General features: G+C 42.9%; 1 protein-coding gene across 2 annotated transcripts; it reads left to right on the plus strand.

Annotated features, from left to right (window-relative positions):
* The first annotated feature begins 975 nt into the window (after positions 1–975).
* On the plus strand, positions 976–5,230 carry LOC147424048 (putative mediator of RNA polymerase II transcription subunit 26a). 2 transcript variants are annotated; one of them, XM_086501893.1, is made up of 9 exons: positions 976–1,905; positions 2,315–2,383; positions 2,483–2,565; positions 2,924–2,994; positions 3,276–3,385; positions 3,478–3,505; positions 3,608–4,083; positions 4,155–4,245; positions 4,346–5,230. In XM_086501893.1, the coding sequence occupies exons 1-9, from the start codon at positions 1,396–1,398 to the stop codon at positions 4,513–4,515; spliced, it is 1,608 nt and encodes a 535-aa protein (XP_086358019.1). In that variant the 5' UTR covers positions 976–1,395; the 3' UTR covers positions 4,516–5,230. The 2 variants fall into 2 exon arrangements, with proteins under 2 accessions (XP_086358019.1, XP_086358020.1); XM_086501894.1 differs by having other exon boundaries at positions 980–1,905; positions 4,164–4,245.
* Positions 5,231–27,794: the final 22,564 nt, after the last annotated feature.

Below are 27,794 nucleotides of genomic sequence, written 5' to 3' on the forward strand. Positions count from 1 at the left end.
CTTCTTTTGTTAACTGGCTTATTGCGTTCTTCCCATGCAATCAAGTGGATGCAGCTCCCGCCTCCATCATCCATCCGCTCGGTTCTTTTCCTTCCCTTGCCCTAATTGAGGTCCAGCTGCATCATTTCCCATTGTCCTTGTTGGGCGATACTGCCATCATTTCCTAGCTTGCAATCACTACAAAAGCAAAATTCTTCCTTCATTTTGATTTGAACTTGAACCCTAGAAGGTATATTATACCTTGTGGCATTCTTAGGGGAGAAGAGGATATGGGAAACAACAAGAGATGAAGATGTCTAGGGTAAGAAGGAGGAGGCAAGGTTTGTGGAGGAGCAAGAGTAGCTAACTATGAGGTTAGAGGGGAGTTGGTATAGGTGAGCTATGGAAAGAAGGCAGTAGAGGCAATCTGAGTAACGACGAGACATAGAGACCTTAATCTTTGGTGACAGATTTGATTTTTGACAACCCATGCTAGTGGCTTTTCAAGAAGTGACCAATTTGGGGTGGTGTGAGATGTGCTAGAATTTGAGCTATGGAAAGAAGGCAGTAGAGGCAATCTGTGAGTAACGACGAGACATAGAGACCTTAATCTTTGGTGACAGATTTGATTTTTGACAACCCATGCTAGTGGCTTTTCAAGAAGTGACCAATTTGGGGTGGTGTGAGATGTGCTAGAATTTGCCTTCAAAAGGTGCAAATGGGATGTTAAACACTGCATTTTTGTGCAAATGTGACGTTGAATGCACTGTTGTTCTATCAAAATTAGCAATTTTTGCCTGTGTCAAGCCCCATGACCTGAACAACAATCACCTACAAGTGGAGGGCTATGCAACACATTTTGCATTGACGATGCTTTTCTAACCTCTTTGCTAAGGGCGTTCTACCGTATATTTGTGGCCCTCATCATATTGGGACTCCTATGCAAATCGAACGAGAGGAGGATAAGACGGGAGGCATGACACAGTAGAGAGGTGGCGTGCTTCTTGACAGGCGGAAATTGGGCGGGCTCACACACCCCAATTCTCAAATTCTCCGCGGGCAAAAACACGCGGGTCTAGGCTAGTGCAGAGAGAGAGAGAGAGAGAGAGAGAGAGAGAGAGTGTGTGTGTGTGAAGAGGGTGCATTTCCTTTTCACCCTCTCATTCTCGTGTCTGAGAGGAGGAGAGAGAGAGAGAGGGGGGAGAGACTAAAAGCTGCACCAGAAGGGTTGTCTGGTTTGGCATCCCCCCCCCCCCCCCCCTCTCCCCCCCCCCCTCTCTCTCTCTCTCTCACATAAGCATCGCCGATCGCTTGTCAAAATCACCCCCGATCAAACGAAGGCGATCAAGAATCCTGTGTACATTTGCAGCTTCTGTATGTACATAGCAGTAGTTATGTTTGGCATGACTTGTCTGCATGCTTGAGAGAGAGAGAGAGAGAGAGAGAGAGTTAACGATGGTGGCTGCTGTTGAGATGGAGAGATGGCGAAGCTACTTTGCAAAATCAGAGGCCGACATATGGACGGTAATTCAACAAGCCATCAACATTGCAGCTATTGATTTCCCTATGGACTTTCGAGAACGGCGGGGCGAAATTGCTGAGACCTTGTTTGCAAGAAACTTGAGCACAATGCATGCTAAGCCTATCAGCCATGATTCTAAGCTCATCACTTCAGAGGCAGATGAGCTCCGGGAGTCTGATGGCAGACCCTGGCCCATGGCAAAGCAACCATGTCACAATCATCCTAACGAGGATGCGACTCTTGTAACTCACTCTGTCATCCATGCCAGTGATGATGATGGTGCACGTGCCGTCTGCCATAGCAACCATCAAGATGCAGAAGCTTTCTCAGCTGAGCAGGAGAAAGATGCCCTTCTCATCAGAGACATTAATGGCATCAAAAAGAGCATCACAAGTGGAGATCAAGTATGTTTCATGCATGTAGACAGTGCAGCGATAGGTTATAATCTTTGCATTACTGTGCGCATGTAAGGGGTAACATTTGTGTGCTCTAATGTCCAAATGATTGCACCTGGTGAGCAATGGTGTACTATATAGCGTACAAATGTTCTGTCTGATCAAATGGATGCTAGCTTTGTCCGATCAAGTGAATGCGTGCTTTGGATAATCTCATGTTTGAGTTTGTTTTGTAAAGAGCATGTTTGATTAGTGTTATGGGGTTTCCTTTTCTTGTTTCTCTTTTGGAGAGGTGGGAGGTTCTCATTGCATTCATGGATCCTGGCCTCCATTATCAATAATGACTCTGTTCTGGCGGTTCTTCTTGTGTGCCTATGATGGATATAGTTTTGTACTAAACCATCTATTTTAAATGCAGGCCGAGAATGTTGTTGTGGAGGCTTTGCAAAGGTTACAATACATGCAGATAACTGTTGGCGCATTGAAGGTAGTTTTGATTCGGATTTTACATTTAAAGTGGTGCAATGGTCTTTGCCATCAAAAGTCCTGGGTTGGATTGGATGTCAATTTGTGACCTGGTCCACAGGCAACAGAAATTGGCAAGCATGTAAAGGTCCTGAAAAAGCATCCGTCCAAAATGGTCCGTGCTCTAGTCAAAGACTTAGTAAGGTAAAGGATACATTTTGTCGAGTATGTTCTTGCTCCCTCATGTGTTGAAAGAGTGCTTGCTCTGATCAACCGAGCAGCTCTCAACTAACTGCCCTTGTGTAATCAACAGACTTACTACTGGTCTGTGTTATTAATGTGCACTTATTTCATCGTTGCCTGCATGTTATTAACAAGAGTGTATTGCTAGATATCTCCTTGTTATTGGGCCTCTAGTGTTATAGGGTGCAGATGGAGAATTGGCTGAGAATTTCTATTTTATACACTTTTGCAGAGATTGGAAAATTTTGGTTGATGAGTGAGCTACTGGTGCCACGAATGGTGAATTGGCTGAGAATTTTTATTATATACACTTTTGCAGAGATTGGAAAATTTTGGTTGATGAGTGGGCTACTGGTGCCACGATTGGGCCAACTACTGCTGTGGAGACAGGTACTGAGCAGAATTTTTAATGTGGCATGGGATTATTTCCTTTGGACTTCAGAGATTAAAATGTTTTGTGCTAAGAAGTAGGATTCCTATTTTCTTTTTGAATTATGAGATTTATAAAAAGAAAATCTTCAAATTAAGTTATGGATCTTATTGCTCAAGTTATGGTGTTTTGAAGTCGATTAGCTGTTAATTTTTGCTTTGTTCATTTTGTTGACATTGACATTCCTCTAGTTTATCACTTTGGAGCCTCATATTTAAGATAGTATGAGGTGAGTTTCTAGGTTCTGGAGATAGTCCCAAAGCTCCAAACGAGGGAGACAGATTGCCATCACCCCCACTTAATGAGAGTGTACATCCAGAAGCTGGAGCACTGTCTGTGGATTTGTCCAAGGTAAAACTACTCAAAAGTTTTTATTGCGCATGATTTCAGGCCCAGTGTACCGCAGGCATTCCCTAATCTGTGGCTGTTTTTCTTGCATGCAGCTGTTTAGCTTCATAGATGAAGAAATTTGTAAGTGTTCTAGTGAAGATTTTACCCTTCCCTTTCCTCTTGCTAGTTATTATGGTGTGTAAGCATCGGCACAAGGCATTAAATCATTCAGGGCATATTCAGGTACAGAAGGCAAGGATGGGAATGGGCACTTATCTTGTGTCGAGCCATCCGTGAAGGATAATTCAAATTACCTGTCCAGATCTCTATCAGGAAGCATGCTAACAGATTCAAGTGATTTTGATACAAAGGCCAGCACAAACCATCCATGGGGACACCGAACGCCAGAAGAGAGGGGCAGTGCTACACGAGATGTGTATCCCCCTTCTGGCAATTTAGGGAAAGAACAGTTATCTTTGAAAGGGCAAACAAGCCAGCGTGAAAAAGGGCATCGGGGCATGAACAATGAATGGGGTTTGCAGGCAGCAAAAGGCATGGCAAACAGCACAAACCAAGGCAGACAATGCATCGAGGCTTCAAAAGTGAAGCCCACAGCAGATGGGAAGCGAGCCAGCAAGCATGATGCTGTCAACCGGACCCACATTGCCCAAAGAGCAGTGGCTATAAATGCAAGCATTGCTGATAAATCATGCTTATTGGTATATGAGTTTGTTTTCTGCATGAATGCTTTTTAGCTGTTGCTCTCTACACTTACATTTTGTCATGCTAGTTTTCACAGAAGCATGAGAGGAATGAAGTTGATCAGAAACTAGAGATTGCCAAAAGGAAGCTTCACCAAGGCTATCAGCAAGCCGAAACCGGTTAGTTTCTGTGGTCGATATGGCACACCAGCTAAACATTGCGGGAGATAAAAAAGCAGGCTCATTAACCCTTTTCTTTTCTTGTTGCAACTTGACACAGCCAAGAAACAGCGAACCGTCCAAGTCCTGGACTTCCAAGAGGGCGTGAAAGCCGGGCAGCTTGTGAAGGGGAAATCGAATCCGGCTGTACAAATGAAAGGGATACCGCCTGCACAAAACAGGGTTGGCTTTCAGAACAGCCATGGAAGTCAAAACAGAAGGGTTGCTTGATTCCTCTTGAGGGATTTTGAGGATATGGGTCTTTTGGGTTGTTATACTAATGAATCCGAAGACAATGTGAGAATGGGTTGCATGCCCAGAGTTTGTGGGAAGGAGGAGGCATATCAAGCTGTCTTTCTACCAGTACTTTTCTCTGCTGAGCTTGTCCCATTTTAGGGAATGGGAGCTAAAAGCGTGTTGGCCCAAGTTGAATTATCCCAGTCTCTGAGAGTTTAGCTATCCTTTAGCGAACTATTTCACAATTTTACAAGCATACACATATTACATCATCATCCTACACTTCTGTGGTTATGCCTAACCACACACAAGGGAACGAATTCCATAATAGTGGGCACATTGTATGGTATATCCTCCACAAGGTCAAATATTTGAAATCTTTTTAGAGAGAGAAAGGAAGCCTCCATCCACCTGGGGAATTTGAAGGGAATGAATGGGTCCAATTACTTGCAATTTCTCCATTTTAATAGAGGGTTTTATTGTCTTTGCAAAGTCATATGGTGGATGTAGGCCAAAGATGTAATTCCTTTTTGGCAAAAGAGAGGACAGTGCATTATGAAATTTAGAAAGCACATCCAAGTTGGGATCAGAGATGTCAACATGATAAATCTATCATGGTCACTCCAAAGGTCTTCTACCTTGACGTGTTTTGGTGTTATATGCTAACTTGATAATATGCAAAAGAAGCCAATCGCTGAATCTTCTAGTTTCTAGTTCTTTTTGGTTTAAAGGCATGTTGGTAACATTATGAATCCATACAACCAGAAAATATCAAGTAAGACATTCATTTTTAAACTATATTCAATGCAAATATTGCTTAAGCTTACTATAGATTTGGAGGTTTGATTGGCCAATTTAAGTCAGTCTGTCTTCATTGGACCCTTCAATGAAAATTGAAGATGATGATGTTGCATTCTCCTAGTAGGAATAGAATCTTGATTTATAGAATTCTTCTTGTAACTTGCTTGACGGATCAAGGTATATTCAAACTTCCCATTAGCTTCTTGTTATTGTCCTACCTTGGTAAAACTAGTCATTTTGGTAGTTGTCACAAGAATAGACTTACCAACGAAATTTGTCAATTTAAAGCTTCAAAGTTAGAGCCTTGCTTCGATTTCCGTCAATCAAAAGATATCATAGGCATTGAGGTGGCTGGCTTTGTTATCTTACATGGTTGCTATGCCTTTTTGTTGGAAATATAACTATAAGAGTGCATGTGAAGATAGAGAAGAGTGAGGAGGAGCTCAAGAGTACACAACTTAGGAAGTATTATTGAATGTCCTAATACATAGAAAAGTCTTGCCCTAGAGTAATGGATATATATACAAGCTAAGGGATAAAACCTCCTAATGAGGGAAAAAAGTCTCGGTGGACTTCAGAATTCATAAACATCACTATCATAATATGATAAAAAATCCTTTGTAGGAGTGATGTAGTGAACACGAGTTGGTACTCATGTGATCCACAAAAGGGAGTAAGTCTAAATCTTTTCAAACATCTCATGAGGTTGACTCTATGTGGTCAATCAAAGGGGAGTAAGTCTAAAGCTTTGTGAAAAACTTCAAAATTCTCATGGGGCAAAGCCTTTGTGAAAAAGATCGGCATGGTTGTAGGCACATAAGACAAGCTAACCTCTATTGCATAGACTCTCTCCTTGATGTAATGATAATGCACCTCAATGTGCTTTGTGTGAGCATGGAACAATCGGTTTATTGTAGTTGTCAAAGCACTTCGATTGTCAGTGAAGGTAGTGGTGGTGGATAGCAATCTGCCACCACTCAAGTCATTCATAAAGCGTCTGATCTGAATGCACTTAGCACTTAGCAGAAGCTATGAAAGTTTCCCTATAGTTAGCCTCACAACTAAAAGTGGCCCCTAAAGATTGCTTCTAGCTCATTGAAGACATGCATGAGTTGATGAGCATGAAAGAAAAGCCACTACTGGACACTCGTGTGTCATAGCAACCAAGCTAATCCAAGGCTAAAAAAGTATGTAAATCTAGTGGCAATGATCCCAGAATTAATGCGTAGACCCTTGAAGAAGCATAAATTTGCTCACTTACAAGAGTGCATACTAAATATCCTTGTCTCCATAGGTGTACCACTTGGCTTGTGGTCTTCAAAGCAAAGCCAAACCTATGTAGCCATGTCTCAAATTACTTTGTTTGACATAAAGCAATATTGTTACAATTTTTTTCACCCTCTCAAGCAATTGACTAGGGACGTTTAAAAGATCACTGTGTTGGTGTGGTTTAGCATCATCATGTAAATACTGATAGCAGGAATTCTTTCTATCTTTTGTGGTGAGTATGCCCTATCAACTACTTCATTTTTGTGCTAATTTTTTTGATTTAATGTTTCCTTTAGTGCTAGGCTTCATTATGGTTGAGTTTGCCCTTGAGTTTGCCCTTGATGGCAGGAGTCATGACATAAACTCAATAGATTGAACTTTGTGTTGATGTATGCTCATGTGTGTGTGTGTGTGTGTGTGTGTGTGTGTGTGTGTGTGTGCATGTGGTGTGTGTTGTGTTTGTTGGGAGCATATGTTAGTACCTAGTTCTACACCCTCTATTGGGCACTGAGACGTTAGTGGGGATGTCGTGGTATTTAGTCAATACCATGCATGTTGGAGGTGATGGTTATATCATCTTGTGGGTGACTACCGTGGGTCTATACCTTGCACTTTCCTTCAAGGGTGACTTTGGGCTTATCTTGGATTCATCTAGGAATATTTTTTAGTTGTATAGAAAACATGTAGACTTCACATTGTGAAGTTTTTGTCCGAGTTACAACCAATTGATATTGTGCTGATTCTTTCTATCTTTTGTGGTGTGTATGCCCTATCAACACCTCATTTTTGTACTTATTATTTTGATTTAATGCTTCTTTTAGTGCTAGGCTTCATTATGGCTGAGTCTGCCCTTGATCTCCAGAGTCATGATAGTATGTTGAAATTTGTATTGATGTATAATCATGTGTGTGTGTGTGTGTGTGTGCGCGCGCGTGTGGTGTGTGCTGTGTTTGGGAGCATATGTTAGTACCTAGTTATTGATGGGAATGGGATCGTGCTAGCTAGGGTGGATTAAAGACAAACATTGTGCACACAAGTGTGTGTGTGTAGGCTAGATTATCACTCAAGCGAATTAGGTTCTAAGATAGATTAACTTGTACTCATAAACATGATCTTGAGTAGTTTGCTAATCCATCACAAGCTCACCATAAACAAGAGAGATGTAATGCAAACATGGAATGAATTTGTTTATTCATGAAATGAGCTTTAAGTAGCTCTATAGCCTTGCATCACTACATGTGGGATAATTCCATTTTTTCTCTCCTTGACTCATACTCTAGTTGTTGAGTTAAGGCGAAAACATGTGTTGTAGCTCTCTAATTACGGGAAATCCTTTTAATGTCGAAAATCTCAAGAAAACCCCTGTAATGATGAAAGTGGATGGAGAGTTAGATTCACTCAATAATTGTAATTAGTACTGCTCTTAGCCGAAATACCCAACTTAGGGTTGAGGTATATAAGCCAAACCTTTGTAACCTTGAGACAGACTTTTATTTTAAATCAATCTTGGGCTCAACTGTGTTACATATAGTGTGTCGTGTGTGAGTGGGTCTTCCTTCTCTCTCTATGCATGCTACAGGAGCGACATTGCTGAAGTGACTCCATTGTTAGGAAATAAGACATAGCTATATAGATAATTGAGTAGATTACTTAATGGAGAGAGACAAATTTACATACACGAGATTATAGAGTAGAGAGAGAGAGAGAGAGAGAGAGAGAGAGAGAGAGAGAGAGAGAGAGAGTAATGGAATTGGCCTATTTAACTTGAGAATAGCAGAAATTAATGAGAGTACTCTTTGTGAGCATAACGGGTGAACATAATTGAAGATAGCAACATAATCATAGCAATTAGTTAACTTGGCATGAACAATACTTTTGCAAGAGAGAGAATTTAGAGAACATGACAACAGTTGAGGACCGGATTTATGTGGAGTCGGTCCCCCCTCCAATAGGCATTTGTATTATGATTTCTCCCATTAAGAGAGACTTGTTACAATACAGTCTTTGTGTTCCTTGTGACCTAGGTGATGCAATGAAGATGGAAAGCTTCATGCATCACAAACATAACATAAACTTGAAGAAAGCTTTAACTATCCCAAGCCTCAGTCCCAAGACCTCAAACACCTTCGAAGGTGGAGAGAGCTAGCAGGGAATGAGGGTTGGGAAGAGGAAGAAGAAACATTTCATAGGAGAAAGAATCAGTTCCTCACTTATCATACTCTTGTTGCTAGCATACATAATAGCATAGTAATGAAGAAGAAGGAGATGGCAAGCTTAAGCATTGAAGCATGGCTCTTGGTTGGATTTGCACTCCATAGCCAAGAGTGTTGGTGTAGGCTCTCAACCTCTACTTGCTTGGAGAAGGAGAGGGAGCTCTTGCACTTTGCATAGCACACAACGAGAGTGTTTGTGAGTGTGTGTGGGTGAGTATACCCCCTAAGCATCCCCCTAGCTTGCTTGGGTCAACCCCCCCTTGTAGCTCATGCTTGAAGCTCATTGGACCCCTCCAGGCCTAGCCAATCATGAGCAGGAGGCATTACAAGCAGTAGAGGTAGCCTTGAGACAAGTGTTCCCCCTTTCCCCTTTGAGAGAGAGGGCTAGATAAATGCTAAATCAATTAATTAGATCTCCTAAATTGCTATTGGACCCCTTGGGTGGCCAACCAATAGGCTTCAGGCATCTCATGAAGGTAACATAGGTAGGGGCCTGACATGTGTCCCTGCTGCCTCTTCAAGCTTGGTCCTTCCTTGTGTGTGTGAGTGTGTGTTCTCTCTCTAGCCCCTAGGAAAAGGGCTCGCCCCCCTCTTTGTAGAGATCCTTTTGACTTTTGGTGCTCAAGCACCTTAGTCATCAAGCATGACTAAGCACTTGGACTAGGGGGTATTCCCACAAGCATCTCAGGAAAGCTTGTCAAAGCACCTCAAGTACCTTAATCATGTAGCAAGTCAAGCACCTCAAGCATGTAGCAGATCAAGCACCTCAAGCACCTTAGTCAAGCACCTCAAGCACGACAAGCACCTCGAGCTTGGGCCGGGTTCCCGCCTCAAGCTCAGCCCTAGCTTACCTAAGGTCAAAGGACTTTTACACACATTATTGGAGGTCTATAATGAAGCTAACCCTGAGGTCTTATGCTCCATTGGTTAGCCTTGCTCTTTGATGGACCATCTCTCATTTGGGCCCCTTTACCATTGGCCCCGTGTTGAGATAGATCTATAAGCACATATCTATATCTTAACACTTGTTCCCGTTTATTCTCCCATATTAAGTGATCAATTTAGTATGAGAAAATCATTTGGGTTGGTTAGATATTAGATTTTATGACATTACCTCTCTCTTGAAATCATAGTCGTCCTCGACTATGAGGTAGAAGAGATAAAGCCTTAGTCATTAGTCAATCTTACTTAGCGGGTAGAGGATCCCTTTTTACCCTACGACATCTTTCCAAGATGGATGACAAATCCATTTGGTGCTTGGGAGACATAGCTGCCGCAAGCATGTCTGCTCTTTAGTCCATTTCATTCTCCCAAAGTAGAGTGACAAATTCTACTTGATGTTTGAGAGACGTCGTCATCACAAACATGATTCTAACCATGCATACTAGTTAAATTTGTGCACAATTAAAAAGAGGACTAGTCTTATAAGACAAAAACATGAGTCATTTAAAAGAAATTTGTACATTTGCTTACTCTAATGTAGCATTGTAAGCATTGACAAGGTTCATACTATCCTTAAGATGTACTCCTTGCATCCATCTAGCATCTTCAAAAGGATAATTTTTGAACTTAATAAGATACCGTCGGATAATCTTACCATGTCGTAGTACCTTGTCTTCATGCCGAAGGACAGCTTCGGGTTGTAGCACCTCTTCTTGGTCTTCAACTTTGGGAGGGTCTTCAATAATTGGTTTTGTTGGTGGCTCTCCTTTGTAGGGCTTAAGTAGGCTTACATGAAAGGCATTGTGTATGAGCCAATGGTTGGGCAACTTGAGTTGATAAGCCGTCTCATTGATGGGCTTCAAGATTTGGAAAGGACCATAGTATCTTTTTGCTAGTTTAGCATAATACTTTTGATGGCCCGTAGGATTTTTGCCCGTCATTTGCCTTAGCCGAGCCTTAGGAAACTTGAGTAAGACCCAATCATTTTCTTTGAACATTAGGGCTCTTCTGTGCTTATCAGCAGCAGCTTTTTGCCTTTGTTGAGAGATGGATATAGCCTCCCTAATCTTTTGAAAAGATTGTTGTAGGTCACGGCTATACTCATCGGCGGCGAAGATCTTCCCATGTACTTTGAGTAGCAAGGGACTTTTAGGTCTTCCCTCAATGATCTCAAAAGGTGCTTTTCCCGTAGAAGTATGTAAAGTATTATTGTAGGCATACTCTACAAGAGGTAAATACTTTTCCCATTGTGAGCGTTGATCTACTTCGGTAACATAAGTCTTGAGTAGATCGAGTATCGTAAGATTGGCTATCTCACTTTGGCCATCCGTTTGTGGGTGATAGGCCGAAGAGAAATTCAATCTTGTTCCTAGATTTTCAAAGAGACCTTTCCAGAAATTACTGGTCATTCTAGGATCTCTATCTGGCACGATGGATGTGGGTAATCCATGGTGCTTGAAAATATGAGATATGAAGAGAGTTTCCATTTGATGTGCCTTAATAGTCTTTTTGACAGGAATAAAATGTGCTTGCTTGCTAAACCTGTCGACTATTGTCCATATTCTTGTATTCCCATGGATAGACTTGGGTAATCCAAAGATGAAATCCATGGATATACTCTCCCATGGTGAATTTGGAATAGGCAATGGCTGGAGTAATCTAGGTTGCTTCCATCTATCATACTTGGTCTTTTGGCATACTACACATTTTGATACATACTCTTGTATGTCCACTTTCATGGTAGGCCAATAGAAGTACGTCTCTACGCCTCGGAGAGTAGGTTGAATACCTCTATTCCCCGCATATGGAGGAGCATGGGATTCATACATAACTTTCTCACGAAGGGAATGGGTAACACATAGCCTATTGCCATGGAGAAGATAACCATCCTGCAAGGTGAATGGTTCCTCTTTCTTCCCCAAAGCAAGGACTGACATTATGTCTCTAAAGTTAGGGTCAGTAGCATACTCATCTATCATAGAAGATAGATCATTGTGAGTAGCTATAGACACCGCATTAACTTTTGGTCATCGTGAAAGTGCATCAGCAACTTGATTGTGCTTACCAGCTATGTGAGCAATATGGAAATTAAATTGTGAAAGAAAATTTTCCCACCTCATTTGTTTGTCGGAAAGGCCATGTTAACAAAATTTATGTATGTACTTAGTGTATGCTTTGGCAATTCAAAATCTTAGTTGCCACTCCTCTTAGCCTTTGAAAATCGTCTCTTAAGTATCTACACCCACGGCTCAAAGTGGTTAATTATAGAGAGTAGAGGAGTAGGTATATCATAGCAGAGTTGCCAAGGGCTAGCTCCTTTCGGACTTCTTATGGCTCAATAATGGTAAAGCCGTAGGCAAGTCTAAAAAGACTCCATTATTAAGTCCAAAGCTCCCGAGGTGTGCACCATCTCCCACATAGTGGGCTCAACAAAACCGATAATAGATCCCAGTTCCACTTACCCTAATATAATTAACAACATCAACCATTTATAGGCTACTTAAGGACCTCTCTTCTTAAGCAAGAAAAGAGAAACCAAATGCTCTGATACCAATGTAATGGAATTGGCCTATATAACTTGAGAATAGCGGAAATTAATGAGAGTACTTTTGAGAAATAACTTTGTGAGCATAACGGGTGAACATAATTGAAGATAGCAACATAATCATACCAATTAGTTAACTTGGCATGAACAATACTTTTGCAAGAGAGAGAATTTAGAGAACATGACAACAGTTGAGGACCGGATTTATGTGGAGCCGGTCCCCCCTCCAATAGGCATTTGTATTATGATTTCTCCCATTAAGAGAGACTTGTTACAATACAGTCTTTGTGTTCCTTGTGACCTAGGTGATGCAATGAATATGGAAAGCTTCATGCATCACAAACATAACATAAACTTGAAGAAAGCTTTAACTATCCCAAGCCTCAGTCCCAAGACCTCAAACACCTTCGAAGGTGGAGAGAGCTAGTAGGGAATGAGGGTTGGGAAGAGGAAGAAGAAACATTTCATAGGAGAAAGAATTAGTTCCTCACTTATCATACTCTTGTTGCTAGCATACATAATAGCATAGTAATGAAGAAGAAGGAGATGGCAAGCTTACGCATTGAAGCATGGCTCTTGGTTGGATTTGCACTCCATAGCCAAGAGTGTTGGTGTAGGCTCTCAACCTCTACTTGCTTGGAGAAGGAGAGGGAGCTCTTGCACTTTGCATAGCACACAATTAGAGTGTTTGTGAGTGTGTGTGGGTGAGTATACCCCCTAAGCATCCCCCTAGCTTACTTGGGTCAACCCCCCCTTGTAGCTCATGCTTGAAGCTCATTGGACCCCTCCAGGCCTAGCCAATCAATAGTAGGAGGCATTACAAGCAGTAGAGGTAGCCTTGAGACAAGTGTTCCCCCTTTCCCCTTTGAGAGAGAGGGCTAGATAAATGCTAAATCAATTAATTAGATCTCCTAAATTGCTATTGGACCCCTTGGGTGGCCAACCAATAGGCTTCAGGCATCTCATGAAGGTAACATAGGTAGGGGCCTGACATGTGTCCCTGCTGCCTCTTCAAGCTTGGTCCTTCCTTGTGTGTGTGAGTGTGTGTTCTCTCTCTAGCCCCTAGGAAAAGGGCTCGCCCCCCTCTTTGTAGAGATCCTTTTGACTTTTGGTGCTCAAGCACCTTAGTCATCAAGCATGACTAAGCACTTGGACTAGGGGGTATTCCCACAAGCATCTCAGGAAAGCTTGTCAAAGCACCTCAAGTACCTTAATCATGTAGCAAGTCAAGCACCTCAAGCATGTAGCAGATCAAGCACCTCAAGCACCTTAGTCAAGCACCTCAAGCACGACAAGCACCTCGAGCTTGGACCGGGTTCCCGCCTCAAGCTCAGCCCTAGCTTACCTAAGGTCAAAGGACTTTTACACACATTATTGGAGGTCTATAATGAAGCTAACCCTGAGGTCTTATGCTCCATTGGTTAGCCTTGCTCTTTGATGGACCATCTCTCATTTGGGCCCCTTTACCATTGGCCCCGTGTTGAGATAGATCTATAAGCACATATCTATATCTTAACACTTGTTCCCGTTTATTCTCCCATATTAAGTGATCAATTTAGTATGAGAAAATCATTTGGGTTGGTTAGATATTAGATTTTATGACAGAGAGAGAGAGAGAGAGAGAGAGAGAGAGAGAGAGAGTACACACGATATACGTGGTTCACCCAATGTGGGCTACGTCCACGAGAAAGCAGTCATTCAATGGCTTTAGTACTTCAAAACAAGAAGTAGTTTACAAATGGATTATACCCTTAATGGAGCTCCTGCCTTGCTTCACTCTCACCACCTCACACTCACCTTGTTGCATCAACTGCACACTATGAAATGTGTGTAGAAATGGCCTCCTTTTATAGGCCAAAAGGGTTGCCCTCTCTCATGAGAGGCAGCCATGTGTAGCCGCCGTAGATAAGTCCAAATCGGACCCTTCAATCCACCCATGTGTGGCTGGCCTTGAGAAGACAAGTCCGCTTTTGAATTCGGCCACCGGCCACCGGCCATTGATTTCCGACCACCGGCTCCACCGGCCATCGGCCAACCGACCGGTTGTTTTCCGACCACTTTCCGGCCGCCGGCCGGCCATAATGTTCCGGCGAGGGAAAAAAAAAAGGTCTCGGGGGCTTCCACCCCCAAGGCCCCTAAAGTTGCCCCTGATTTTTTACCGTGAAAATTTTGGTTTCTGGCGAGTGATTTTCCTTCATGCACGATGGCTTCTCCTCATAGTAGGGGCCTTACAAATGTGCGCTTTTACCACAGAAAATTACAAAGGTAAATCAGGCTCCATACTTAACATCCATCAACATGTTAGCTACGGCGAGAGCTATGCATCGACGTCAAGCACGCGCAATTCTAGATTCCTCGTGAAGAGCTCTTCCATGAGCTTCAAGGTGGGTTTTCTCCCTATTCGTGTGTCTATTTCATTATTGTTATATATTATCCATGCATTCACGAGGAGACAAGCAACACCTTAGGCCTAATCACGTTCAAAATCGGTGGCCTGAATTTTACTATCAACATACACAAATGTGATTGCATGTGTGTATAGATAGTATATTGAAGTAGAGACTTTAGGGTAGTGTCCTCTAGGTGTATAGAGACTAGCCCTCAAGTTTCGCGAGGATTGGACATCGTTAGGTTATGTTTCGAAAGGCAGATGTGTCGTAGATATGGTAGCCGTCATGTACATAGTGGGTTAGAATATATTTCTCTGTAGTGATTGTCTTAGAAGGTCAAGTAATGATCGACAACCACTTGCTTGTTTCCATGCGCTTGCGGGTCATTGCTCCATCCTTGGCTGACATTATGTTGGTGTAGTTCTTGCTGTGCTAGTGTCTGAGATGGCGGATTCGTCTGAACAATACTCTTAAGCTAACCCTAGTGGATCAAGATTAACATTGACCATAGTTATAAATCCATAATTAGTAGACACTTAAACAAGCTAGAATAGAATCTATGGAATAGAAAAATAATGGTAGATTACTCAAGTTAAAAGAGATCTACATGAGGGGGGCTTATATAAAGATTGAGAGGTAATGCGGTGATATGAATGAATCAAGGAAGCTCAATCTAAGGGAATTTAGTGAACATTGGTGTGAATGGTGGTTGATCCTAATGGCTTCAAATTAGCTCTTTGCAAAGAGACATGCCTTTTGGTGAGAATATGGAGGGAGAGAGAAAGAGAGAATAGACAACACTTGGAACAAGACACATTTACTGGAACTTGTTAGGGTAAGCACAACTTGTGGCACCATATGGGAAAGCCCTCTAGCCACCTAGGAAAAGATAAATGATGGCATGGTCCAATAGCAAGAGGGTGCAACCTCTCTAGCCAATGATTGTAAAGCACAAAGCATATTTAAGAGGCTATTTTATAATGAAGCATTTGCACTTTGAGCATTACCATTGTAACCATGCTCTCTCTCTCTCTCTCTCTCTCTCTCTCTCTCTCTCTCTCTCTCTCTCTCTCTCGCAACGTCGGCTGCTTGCTGGGTTGGCTACGTGAGCTTCGTATAAAGACGCCTCATATTTACGTTGCGCGTTTGAATTCTTCATCCGCCTTTGGCTCTCTCTCTCTCTCTCTCTCAAAAAACGCAGCCGTTTTTTGACCTAGTAGACAACAGTCCACTCTTTTGATCATAACTTCTTCATCCGAACTCCGATTTGGGTGATCTATAGCCTCAATCGAAGAGCACGAAGTCCTCTACGCATTGATGTAAAGACATAAATTTTCAGAGTTATGGAAGGCGTTTCTGTAGCATCATTTCCGAAGTGAAGAGGTTCAACAAAATTGATTCTCATCTCCTATTTTACATACAATGTCTTCCGGCACTCGCAAGGGTTCTTCTTCTTCAACAAGGTCCACAACCATTGTGGAAAATGATCCAAAATCTCCTAAGTGTGGAGATAGCAACACAACCACCCAACCAACGACATCGGAAACCATGATCATGGCGTACTTGGTATCATTGCAAGAGACCGTAAACAAACAAGGTGAAGACTTACGAGCACTTGCAATGGAGAATGGCACACTAAGGGTACTTGTGGTTGAGAATGAGAATCTCAAGAGGACACTTGAGATGCAAACAACACGTTGTCAGGAGTTTTTTCGAGCAAGGAATTGCGCATATGTACATACACATGCATGGTGCATCAAATAAGTAATTGCCCATTTTGCAGAGCCAGGTGGTTACGTGGGGCCCACATGTGTACAGGTAGGACAGCATGTACATAGTGCATCGATTTTCACTATCACCAGTACCAGTATGTTTTTTCTACAATAATGAGGAGTTTTTAGCGCGTAAAAATTCTCGAGAAAGCTATCCGCGGGCCGACGACATGAGGTAAGCAGGTGCGTCAGATGGCATCTAGTGGCGTCAGGAGGGCGAACGAGGTCAATATTTGCACGCGGATGAGGACGGACACAACGTGGGTGTTTTCTTGTGAGAGTTATGCAGAAAGGTCATCATTAGGACCACTTTTTGGGGCCACTTCACGTGGTGGCGAGCTGCATTATTGGAAAAAAGCTGAGTGCCAGGTGTGCGAATGATGCAAAAAGGTGACAACTATGCACTGCGAGGTCAGTTTTTGGCCTGTTCGGGGTCCGTTTGAGGTCATCTAAAAGGCCAAGGGTGCCCAACTAATAAAGCTAAGTTTCGGAACTGAAAAAAGAGAGAGAAGACCAGAAAAAACATGGAGAAGAGAGGAGGAACAGCCGCAACTGTGTTTTTGCTCATTTTGGAGCCTGTTTTGGCCGTAAACTGCTCATCCGAGGTCGGATTTGAGCACTTTGACATTGTAGACTGGGGTTTTGGGCCGTTCCGGACGCGATGGCGCTGTCCATTTTGCGAAATTCCTCACTCTTTTCCTACTGTTTTTCTGTGTAAGTTTCTCCTATGAGCGAAGTTTCTGCTCTAGTTTGTGATTGTATCTGGCTTATTTTACCCATATTGTGTGAGCTATTTGCCCCATTGGTGTTGGCCCAAGCTCAATTGTATCTAAACATCAGAAATTCTCCTCTTTTGAGCTGAGTTTTTTGGGTGTGTGTGTGTGTGTGTGTGTGTGTGTGTGTGTGTCTGTGTGGAGTGGCCAAGTGGATAGTCTCTCTCCTCTCACTCCAGAGGTGTGTTCCCTGTCTCGGCCAGGTGTGTTGTCTAAGCCTAGTGGTGCCCCATAGTGTGTGTGTGTATCTTCCCAAGAGTGTGTGTCGGGTCATTATAGAGGCGCTGTGTGTGTTTTCATCCCGCTCACAACGTTTGATGCAACTTGAAGAGGAAGTCAAGGAATGTAAATGCTCTCTTGTGGACTTGAATGCTTTGAAGGAGCGGATGAGCAAAGTAGAGCATGACCATGTATTGAAAGAGGAGAAATTTGACACTATGAGCCGGGATGTATGCAACATGAAAAATGTATGCACAAATAAGTCTTGGGCTGATGTATGTGGTAGCAATGTGGTTTCTAATTCCTCACTCATGCAAGCTATGGTTCAAACAAAGAATGTTGAGAATGTGGATGTGGAGGAGTTGAAGGAACGGGAGCGACGTTCCAAGAACATTGTTATTCGTGGAATTCCCGAAGAGAAGTTAGAGACACCTCCTTCTCTTGCCATTGTTATTGAAGATTTCTTCAAAACCCACTTTGGCATGTCCGGAGTTATGGTCTATGGAGCACATAGAGTGGGGAAGCAAGGAGCTCCTTGATCGGGAGAACGGCCAATTGTATGCACCATGCCGGATGAGACCAAGCGAAAGATTATCCTTGATAATAGTTGGATCTATTTGAGGGATACAAAATGTTTTGTATGTGAAGATCGCACTATTAAGCAACAAAATATGCGTCGCAAGGCATATGAGGAAAAGAATAATAAAAACAAGGAGATCTCTCATGAAGAAAATGTGCCCAAGGAGGAGGCAAGTCTCTCAAGCAAATAGGGATGCGTGACCTATGAGACCGAGTTACAATTGAAAATATGCTTTTGGAATTGTAATGGATACCCATGGAATGCGGGGGTTGGCATTGATGAACTAACAAGCAAAGCCGATGTTGTACTTCTTGTTGAAACTTGGGAGCATGATACACAAAGGATTAACGGCTTGGAGGATAAGGGTTTGCGAGACCTGTGCATAGTTGATGTTTGCTATGTCTGCGAGAGTGCTCATGCTAGGGATGCTCAGGGAGCCTCTTTGATAGGGAGTGGAATCCACACAATGTAGCAGCTTAGCTAATGGTGATGCAATGGAGATGGCTCAGTCGGAGGAGCAGGATATTGGTCCAAAGGGGATGCCCATTTGCTCCTCCCTCGATTGCACCTGTTTTGCACCCCTCCACTCAATATTTTCCCAAGAAGCGGCCATCCTTTCCCACTCTCTTTGGAGAGAAAATTGATGGCCCAGAATCTTTGCAATGCTCCTTGTGTGGGATTCGGCTCGTTGGCAGGGGTGGCCCTCATTGTGGCAACGGAGAACCACGTTCAAAGGGGAGAGGCCCCTCTATGGCTTGATGCATTGTTGTCATATGGTTCAACTTTGGAGATGTCCTACGGCTTGCACGGTCTATTGAGGCATATGAGGCTCTCCTTAAGGACGGGTTGGTTGGAGCTGGATCTTGGCTTGTGCTTTTGGTCGGAGGTGGAGTAGTTTTTGGGTGGCAGTCGGCAGCCCCTCCGGTGGCATCTCCGACCAGGTGATGGTTATCTTCTTATGTTTTTTATGTACTGCTAGTTGTCTTGGACTCCTTCGGCTCAGTGTGAGAGGGTCGGGGGTGGTGCAATTCAATGCAGTCTAGCTCGGCTTTATGAGTCTTTATGTATTAGGTTTTTAGGCTTCTTTGTACATTAAAATCTTGGTCTATGGACTTGTGTATGGTTGTGGATTCTTTTTTATGGTGGTGGATGCCTGTTAGGAAATAAGACGTAGCTAAATAGATAATTGAGTAGATTACTCAATGGAGAGAGACAGATTTACATACACGAGATTATAGAGTAGAGAGAGAGAGAGAGTACACACGATATACGTGGTTCACCCAATGTGGGTTACGTCCATGGAAAAGCAGCCACTCAGTGGCTTTAGTACTTCAAAACAAGAAGTAGTTTACAAAGGGATTATACCCTTAATGGAAATCCCAACTCCCGCCTTGCTTTACTCTCACCACCTCACACTCACCTTGTTGCATCAACTTCACCTATGAAATGTGTGTAGAAATGGCCTCCTTTTATAGGCCAAAGGGGCTGTCCTCTCTCATGAGAGGCAGCCATGTGTAGCCGCCCTTGTGTAGATAAGTCCAAATCGGACCCTTTAATCCACCCATGTGTGGCCGCCCTTGAGAAGACAAGTCCGCTTTTGAATTCGGCCACCGACCAACCGACGGTTGTTTTCCAACCACTTTTCGGCCGCCATTCGGCCATAATATTCCGGCGACAAGAAATATTCCGGCGACGGGAAAAAAAATATAGGCCCCTAAAGTTTCCCCTGAATTTAAGCTGTGAAAATTTTGGTTTCTGGCGAGTGATTTTCCTTCACGCACGTTGGCTTCTCCTCATAATGGAGTCCTTACTTAACAATCTCCCACTTGGAGACTGATCTCCAAACGAAACCTTTGACTGTTTTCCATCCTGGCTTCTTATCCTTGAATGCCGATTCAAGATGAGCAAAAGCTCAACTTCTCCTTGTTGACCACCTTTGTAAACATGTCTCCAGGATTTTCACTTGTATGGACCTTTCCTAGATTTAGTTGTCCCTCTTCCAAAAGAGTGCGTATGAAGTGATATCTCACCTCAATGTGCTTTGTCCTTGAATGAAAAGCTGAGTTCTTCGCAAGATGGATAGCGCTTTGGCTATCACTGTACAAAGACACAATTGTCTTGTTTGAATCCAAGCTCTTCTAAGAATCTGTGAAGCCACAGAATTTCTTTGCTTGCCTCCGTCATTGCTACATACTCTGCTCATGTGAATACTTCATTCACTGCACCTCCTGACTCTTCAGAGTTATTTCCCTCCGAGGTCATATTACCCGATGGTAGAAGCCTTGCCGAAGTGCAAGAGGTTGAGCGATATATCATTGCGGCTAGGGAAAAGGAAGTCGAGAGCTTAGGCAAGGTGGAGCAATGAAGAGAGTTAAAAGCGAAAGCCCCTATGTCAATATCCTTGCTAAGAGAGCAATCGAGTGCTCCTGACTTAGCAACCGCTAATGGCCAACCCCTAGAAAGCAACATTGCATCTAGCTCAAAGGACACCCCTAGCACCTCAATCCTAGATGGAGTGTTCCTAAATGAGAACTAGGAGTATGAACTACAAACAGAAACTCTGACCGACCTATACACAGATCACACCTATCACGTGGGTTGGTTAGATGTCCTACAATCCCAATGGGTGCTACTAGTGTGGAGGATCAACAACAAAGAGTTTGTGAGGTCATCCATAGGGTCATTGAGTTAGAGAGACAAAACAAGGGTATCAACATGCCTTCAACGGGTCTCATGAGATTCTTAGCTACAGGAAAGGCTAAACAACCGACCTCATCGCAAATGGAGACTCCCTCGGTAAGTCCGATGGATCCTCCATATGTTGTTTCGCCAGGGGTCTCAGTGCAATCTGAGCCCACAAGTGATAGCTTTATCTTTCCAAGTCTAGCTTATCTTTCCCTTGATGACACCACGGCTACCATGCCTACCCCAATGATGGGCATGCCAAGAAACACGCCATGGACCTCATTTGTTAATAAAGCACTGCTACATGGTAGCTCAATGCCTGCAATAGTACCTACAAGTGTGTACCAATCGTATACACCCATGGGTCATCGCACTCATGTAGTTCCTACCCCTCCCATTGTTTCAACAACCTATGCTCCACAACCACAACACCCAAGTTCTTATTTCCATGGGACGATACCGACTAGAATTAGCATGTCACATCCGACGTCTGCTATGCATAGGGCCACACATATGAACTTTGGGCCCCCACATGGCACAACACCGTACCAAACGTGGAACCCAAGCGCTTCTTATTCGCCAAGCCCAATGCCAATACCTACTCCACATGTAGTCTCTGGAGCGCCTTCACGCACGGTGCCTGCTCACTTAGGTGACTTGGCAGCATTTGCTCAAGCTATTGGTCGATCTATTGCTTATAATATGCGTAACACGCATGATAGAGAGCCTAGAAGTAAGGCAGTACAAATAGCCAAGCTCACACAAAAATTTATTGGAGACGGGGATGTGAGAAAGCATATCTAAGTGTTTGAACAAATATGCGATTCTCTAGGAGAAAACAATGACCTGCATAAGAGTAATTCTTTAAGCCTAACTTTAAGTGGAAAGGCAGGGGATTGGTATAGAACCCTAAGGGTGGAAGAAAAAACGATTTACCCTACTCTTAGGAGACTGTTCTTGAAAGAATACATACGAGAGAGAGTGCTTTGGGGTGTAGCCTCTCAGCTCCAAAAAGCCCAACGAGAGGAAGGAGAGTCGGTGAGAGACTTTATTAGTTGCTTGAAGTATTTGAATTCTCGTTGTAATCCAAATGAGCGCTTCAATAATAATCAGTTGCTTGATGGATTCATTAGGGGATTACAACATGAGGATATCTACAATGGCCTAGCCATTATAGGTATCACCACTTGGGAAGCAGTCACCACCCCCACTGCGATCCAATTCGAGGATAATTTAATGATTCAAGGAGAAAGAGTGTCGGTTGAGACTAAATCTATTAGCTCGCAAGCATCAGGGCATCAGCCAATGATCCTAAAGCCTATTGCTAAGGAGCCAAAGATATCTGAGATGACTTTAGCAGATCTCACCAAGGCTATTCAAGAGAGTCTTAGAGACAATCGTGCTCCGCAAAACAATCATATGTATCCAAGAAGGGAGCAACAATGGTGCTCAATATGCTATGGACCGCATAGTACCAGTGAATGCCCCACTTTTATAGCAAAATTCAATGGGAACTGCAATGCCCGTGGGAGGTATGGTCATCAAACTAAGGATTGCATAGTATTTAAGCGCGCGATGGCCAATAGACCAACCTTAGCATGGACAGACACACCACGAGTGCCTGCATTGATGCTGGTCCACCTCTTGAACAAACAACACAACACATGGTCCTTAGGGGCCCAAAATGTTGTTCAAACAACACCATTATCACCTCCAGTGCTAGGACCGCAACCACCATATCCGAGAATCACTTCTGTGAATCAAGTGGGTTGTGAGTCATCTATTTCTTGTTTGGAAGGCTGTGAGGAAGATATAGATCCTAATATTGCCTATGGGATGGATGTGCTTGAAGAAAGTCCACAATACTACATGGAGGACTATTGGGGACAAGTCAAACCTGTACATCAAGTAGCTGCTCTTGCGGCAAGAGGCCAAAATATCAATTACACCGCTAAGAGACCACCTCTTCAATGCTATGAGTGTGGAGGTCCACATCATGTAGCCGAGTGTCCTATTAGGCTACAAAAGAACCCCACACTAATGCAAACCAATCAAGCGAGCATGTCTACAATGCCGATACTCATGTGTAATCAATGTGGCATAGATCATTTGATTGCCCAATGTCCAAATAATCCAAATCCTCGAAGATCACACCGTTAAACTTGATTGAAGTTACCGAGGAGCCATCACCAAGTACACATGTGGTACCAGTAAACGTACTCATACGATCGATGCTCCAAAAACAAAATTATATTCTTGAGGAAAGAGACACGGCATCAATTTCCCAATCTCAAAAAAAGAAGAAAACACAAAGAAAGAGATCGCAAAAAGCAGCGAAGTCAGACCCCAGTTTAAAGACCAACGTAGGGACTGGTGACGACCCCGTATATATGAACGACGCTGACGATGATTCTGATTCAGGTGAAACCATGGAGCCAAAACAACCACTATGATAGAAACCAACAAGGAGGATCTTCATGAGCCACAATGGCAGGGATCCAAGAAGAAGATAGGAACTTATCCAAACCCTACAGAGGAGATTGAGCGAGTCAAGCAATTAAGGAGTTTGGTAGAAGATACCCAAAGGGATCTAGAATCAGCACCTAGGCAAATCCAGATTACAGACACCATGTTCCCTATGTAACAAAAACCTCACCAAGTCCATAGACCCTTAGCCATACCTAGTGTCATCCAAGAAAAAAGTGACTTAAAGTCATGGGAAAGTGGGCGTACTCACTTCTTGATGGAAAGAATGTTTACAGAGGGACTACTTGATCCTATCGAAGAAATGGAGATCCCATCTTCCCCACGTCAAGGGACTGAAGTCCAAAAGGTACCGTTAAACATTGCCAAATTGATGGATTTCATGTCTTCAGAAGTTAGAACCACCATCATGTCCAAACTATATAAAGATCATGAGCTAGTCTCAGCTCTTCGAGCCTTCCTCAATGGAGAACTAAAGTTTGGGCTACCACAATTTTCACAGATGGATGAAGCTGGGGAGATGCCAATAGAGGAGGAACACTTAGATCCACAACCCAACCTAGATGAGAACCTTACTATAGAAATACATGTTAACAAGGTGGGATAATACTTTGAGGGTGATGAATCCAATGCGATCATACCAATCACTACTAAGGGAGTAACTGTGAAGGGAATCCTTGATGGTGGCACTGGGGTTAGCATTGTGACTAAAAATTGCTGGGAAACTATGGGAAGACCTCACCTTGCGACCACAACCATAGTAGTGAAGATGGCCAATGGGTCTATTGTTAAACCTATTGGGATGCTAGAAGATCTCAAGATCAAGGTCCTTGGACATAAAATAAGGATACCTTTATTGTTATGGATTTCTCCAAACACACTATGGCATCAGAGATGATCTCAGGACGTCCTTTCATGAGGGAAGCAAAAATGGTACGTGACTGGTCTAAAAACCATGTCTACTTGCAGTTCCAAGATTCTGCCATTCGAGTGGATCTTGTAACTGATCGAGCACATCCTCTAGGAATCAGGTTTATAATTGATCATAGATCTGACACCATAGTTCACTCGGCCCCATTGCAGTATTGTTACACGTGTAAAGCGGACATTGATGTTGGGGAAGATTCTCCTTATATGGATGTACTAACTGGGATGACTAAGTCGGACAATGTGGATTGGGTCCACCTAGCAGCAGCCATAGACACTCGGGGAAACAAGGGGACGACATGGGTAACACCTGAGGGGGATGAAATGCCCGTACCCTTAAATATGCTACAAGCAATGCATATAGCTTCTGACAAGACTCATCCTAATGTAACAAAGAAAACATACAAGTGGGTCCCTAAAGCTTCTTTAGCAACCATGGCTAGTACTAAAAAACAGAAGCCTTGTAAGAAACGTCCCACTTGCTCCAGGAAAAGTAAGAAAATGTGGTGGTGGATTCCTTAACGACTATTGGAAGCCCAAGGCTATTATCAAGGAAATGATCAAATCTGGGAACCAAAACGTAGATTGTGTTCTTACCTGTCACCTGACCCATGTGCGCCCAATCCCGTAGCTCCAAAACGAATCAACGATCGTGGAAAGAAAAAAATCACAGAATGCTACACACCCGCTCCAGAGCTAGTTTGGGTACCAAAGAAAGAACAATTTGTTCCACCTAGCTCAGGAAGGGGGGATTCCCATGAAGCTTCTAGCTCCTCATGTAATGCATCCATAGAGGTAAAAGCTTCTCCACAGCCTCCACCTACAATAGTGGACCTCCAAAAAGCTACAAAAGAATCCACTCCTCTCAGTGTTCAAGAATTACATTATGAACCGCTTCAAGTTCCATCCTGGGAGAGTACCTTACCACCCTTGCAACTCGACGAGGCACCTAAGGTAATAGAAAACTACTGGCAAAAATCCTCACCTATTACCAACTAGAACAATTGGTTTCAAAGGGTGGCAAGCACATTTCAAACGGTATGATCTACCCAAGGAAGGGGGGAAGTCTTCATTCACATGAGCCTATTGAATTATTTCCCTCTTACCCTTGTTTCCATTACCTCTTAATCTCCAATCTTAGGGAATGTACATATAAAGCCTTATACTCACAAAAACAAGATAAAAAAGTAAAAGAGCAAGATCCATAACACAAAATCATAAAAACACATTATGCACAAGAACACGACCCTTGTAATATTTGCACTGTAACCATCATCTATATGCGTGTACAGATATGGCTAGTACGCTAGATTCGTCCACTCCTGCCTTGGGTGAGAGGTACCCTTGTTACTTTTCATAAATGTTTCACATGGTCTTTCCGATGCTTGCATGTGAATGGGATTTGGTAGGTACGATAGCATGTGAGAGGAATTTCAAGGAGTTAGAATAGATGATACATCTCTTGACCACGACTGATCCATACTTAGTAGAGAGAGTTTCTCCCATTGCACAAGCCTACCCTTTTGACCAAGATGACTATAGGTGTTTAGTGACCTTCTTAGTAAACATGGGTACCTATGATGAAGAAGAAGATTTACATGACTACACGGATGGCACATATGGTCTCATAGATGATGACTTTGTTTATCTTGACGACGAGGATAGGGGTTTAGCCTTAGGGTTTCCTCCCAATCTCTACAATATCCTATTCCCTTGACTCTAAGGGGAGTGCAAATAATTAGGTTAGGGTTCCTTATGTTTTTTAATTGTGTTCAATAAGTGTTGGTACCTTTTCCCACTGATGTGCCTCCTAGAGGTATTCCTTGTGTTTCCTAGTGTGTACAGGAGCGTGTTGCTATTGTTAGGATTTGGACCTTCATGGAATCTTTATCTCGACTCACTCTTCAAATCAAGCGCGACCATCAACACAAACAGGTGTTTCTTGTCCATTAGCATTGCCCCTTATCTTTTTTGCATCTATGTTTGTCTGATTTGATTGTGATTGGTAGCATAATATTTAGTGCCTTTGTTTAGCACCAAACATTAAATTCAATGTAGTTTTTTGTCATAATCACTTGTCTGGGTTTAAAAATCAAGCAGTTCGACTAAGCTAGTTTGACCAAGCTAGGTGTTAGAGATCTTCTCTTAATACCATGGGGAATGCCTTCCTAATTATCAATGGTTACTTAGGTTCTTAATCCGATTTAGGCAGCATTGTGTGAAATGTAAGGGCTTTCTAGTGGGCTTAGTCCCTATTGACCTTTAGCTTAAGTATTATAAAGGGAGTTTACTAGTGTGATGAGCCTGCAGAGGGTAACGGTGTTATATGACCTCCCAAAGTGACAAAATTAAAATGTTGAAAAAAAAAAATGTTATATGACCTCCCAAAGTGACAAAATTAAAATGTTGAAAACGAAAAAAAAAAATCAAAGTGCCACAATGTAAAATCTTAAGCTGGAAGAGAAACCTCAGCTTGATTTGGTACTTCACTCACATGTATCGCCTATAATACTAGAGCCCTAGAGGTTCCCAGTGTGGACGCTTTTCCTTGAAAAGCAAAAAACCCAAGGCATACAAAATAAGCACACACATCAAAATTGAATCACTGTGAAAGACTTTGGGGGGTCAAAGAAAAGGTAATCAGTCAGGCGATGATTTCATGAGAAATTCTTTTTATCGTAGCTTAACTACAAGGTCTTCTAGGTATAGCCTCTAGTCAGCCCTCGAACATGAAATACTTGGCTCGCGATTAAACAACTTAATTGACCAGAGAAAATTAAGAAGTTTACTCATGGTATTAATAGTCGATCTTTAGTGCCTTTCGACCGTTAAATTAACAACCTCGGACTTGTTTAATTTTTTATCTTTACAACTATTTATGCGTTTGATTATATTGCAATTTAATGTTTATTGCTAACAAATGGTTTAAAATTCTGTTACCAATCAAATTGTCTCCCTACAACTACATATGCTTTTTAATTGCTTATGAGAATGCAATTACTATGCTAATGTTATTTGATTTTGTAGTGACTAAAGAAGGCTAAGGACATTCATCTGAAATGCTCTTCCACCTCAACGAACGAGCTTCAACTCAATAGCTTTCGAGGACGGAATCTACATCAGGAAGGGGGGCATGTTAACCCTCACGACTCACAGACACCCTATCACCTACGACGGACGTTGTATTATTTACTTGGTAGAGTCAGGTACCGGGCTTGTCGGTCCAATAGGAAAAGGGTAAGAGTGATCACCGATGAGAGGTGCACTCTAGCTAGAACATTCAAGGGATTAGTTGGCTAAGCATGGGCACCCAAGTGTGAATGGGACGAGCTCATATTAAAGTCAACTAAACCTAAAATTCACTCATTCTCTCATTTGTGCAATTGAAGAGTGCTCTTGCTCCATCTCCATCTTCTTCTTCTTCATCTCCTTGTGTGTGTGTGTGTGTGTGTGTGTGTGTGTGTGTGTGTGTGTGTGTGTGTGTGTGTGTGCGTGAGAGAGAGAGAGAGTGCGATCGAGCATTGTGGCGGCACGATGGCGGCGAGGCGGTTGAGCGCGGCGTAGCGGCATCTCCCTCTTCTTCGCAGCGAGGAATCCTCCACGAAGCAAGCGTAGAGCGGTGAGTGACACACCATCGTCATCTTTGAGCTTACTAGTTTAGGCTTGTTGTGTG

Source organism: Adiantum capillus-veneris, chromosome 26, assembly GCF_014529385.1.
Source record: "Adiantum capillus-veneris isolate H3 chromosome 26, ASM1452938v2, whole genome shotgun sequence".
NCBI lineage: Eukaryota > Viridiplantae > Streptophyta > Polypodiopsida > Polypodiales > Pteridaceae > Adiantum > Adiantum capillus-veneris.

Coding starts and splice junctions, on each gene's coding strand:
- LOC147424048 (XM_086501893.1), top strand. CDS start 1,396: ATGCTTGAGAGAGAGAGAGAGAGAGAGAGAGAGTTAACGATGGTGGCT. Junction 1,906..2,314: donor GCATCACAAGTGGAGATCAA/GTATGTTTCATG, acceptor TTTTAAATGCAG/GCCGAGAATGTTGTTGTGGA. Junction 4,084..4,154: donor CTGATAAATCATGCTTATTG/GTATATGAGTTT, acceptor TTGTCATGCTAG/TTTTCACAGAAGCATGAGAG.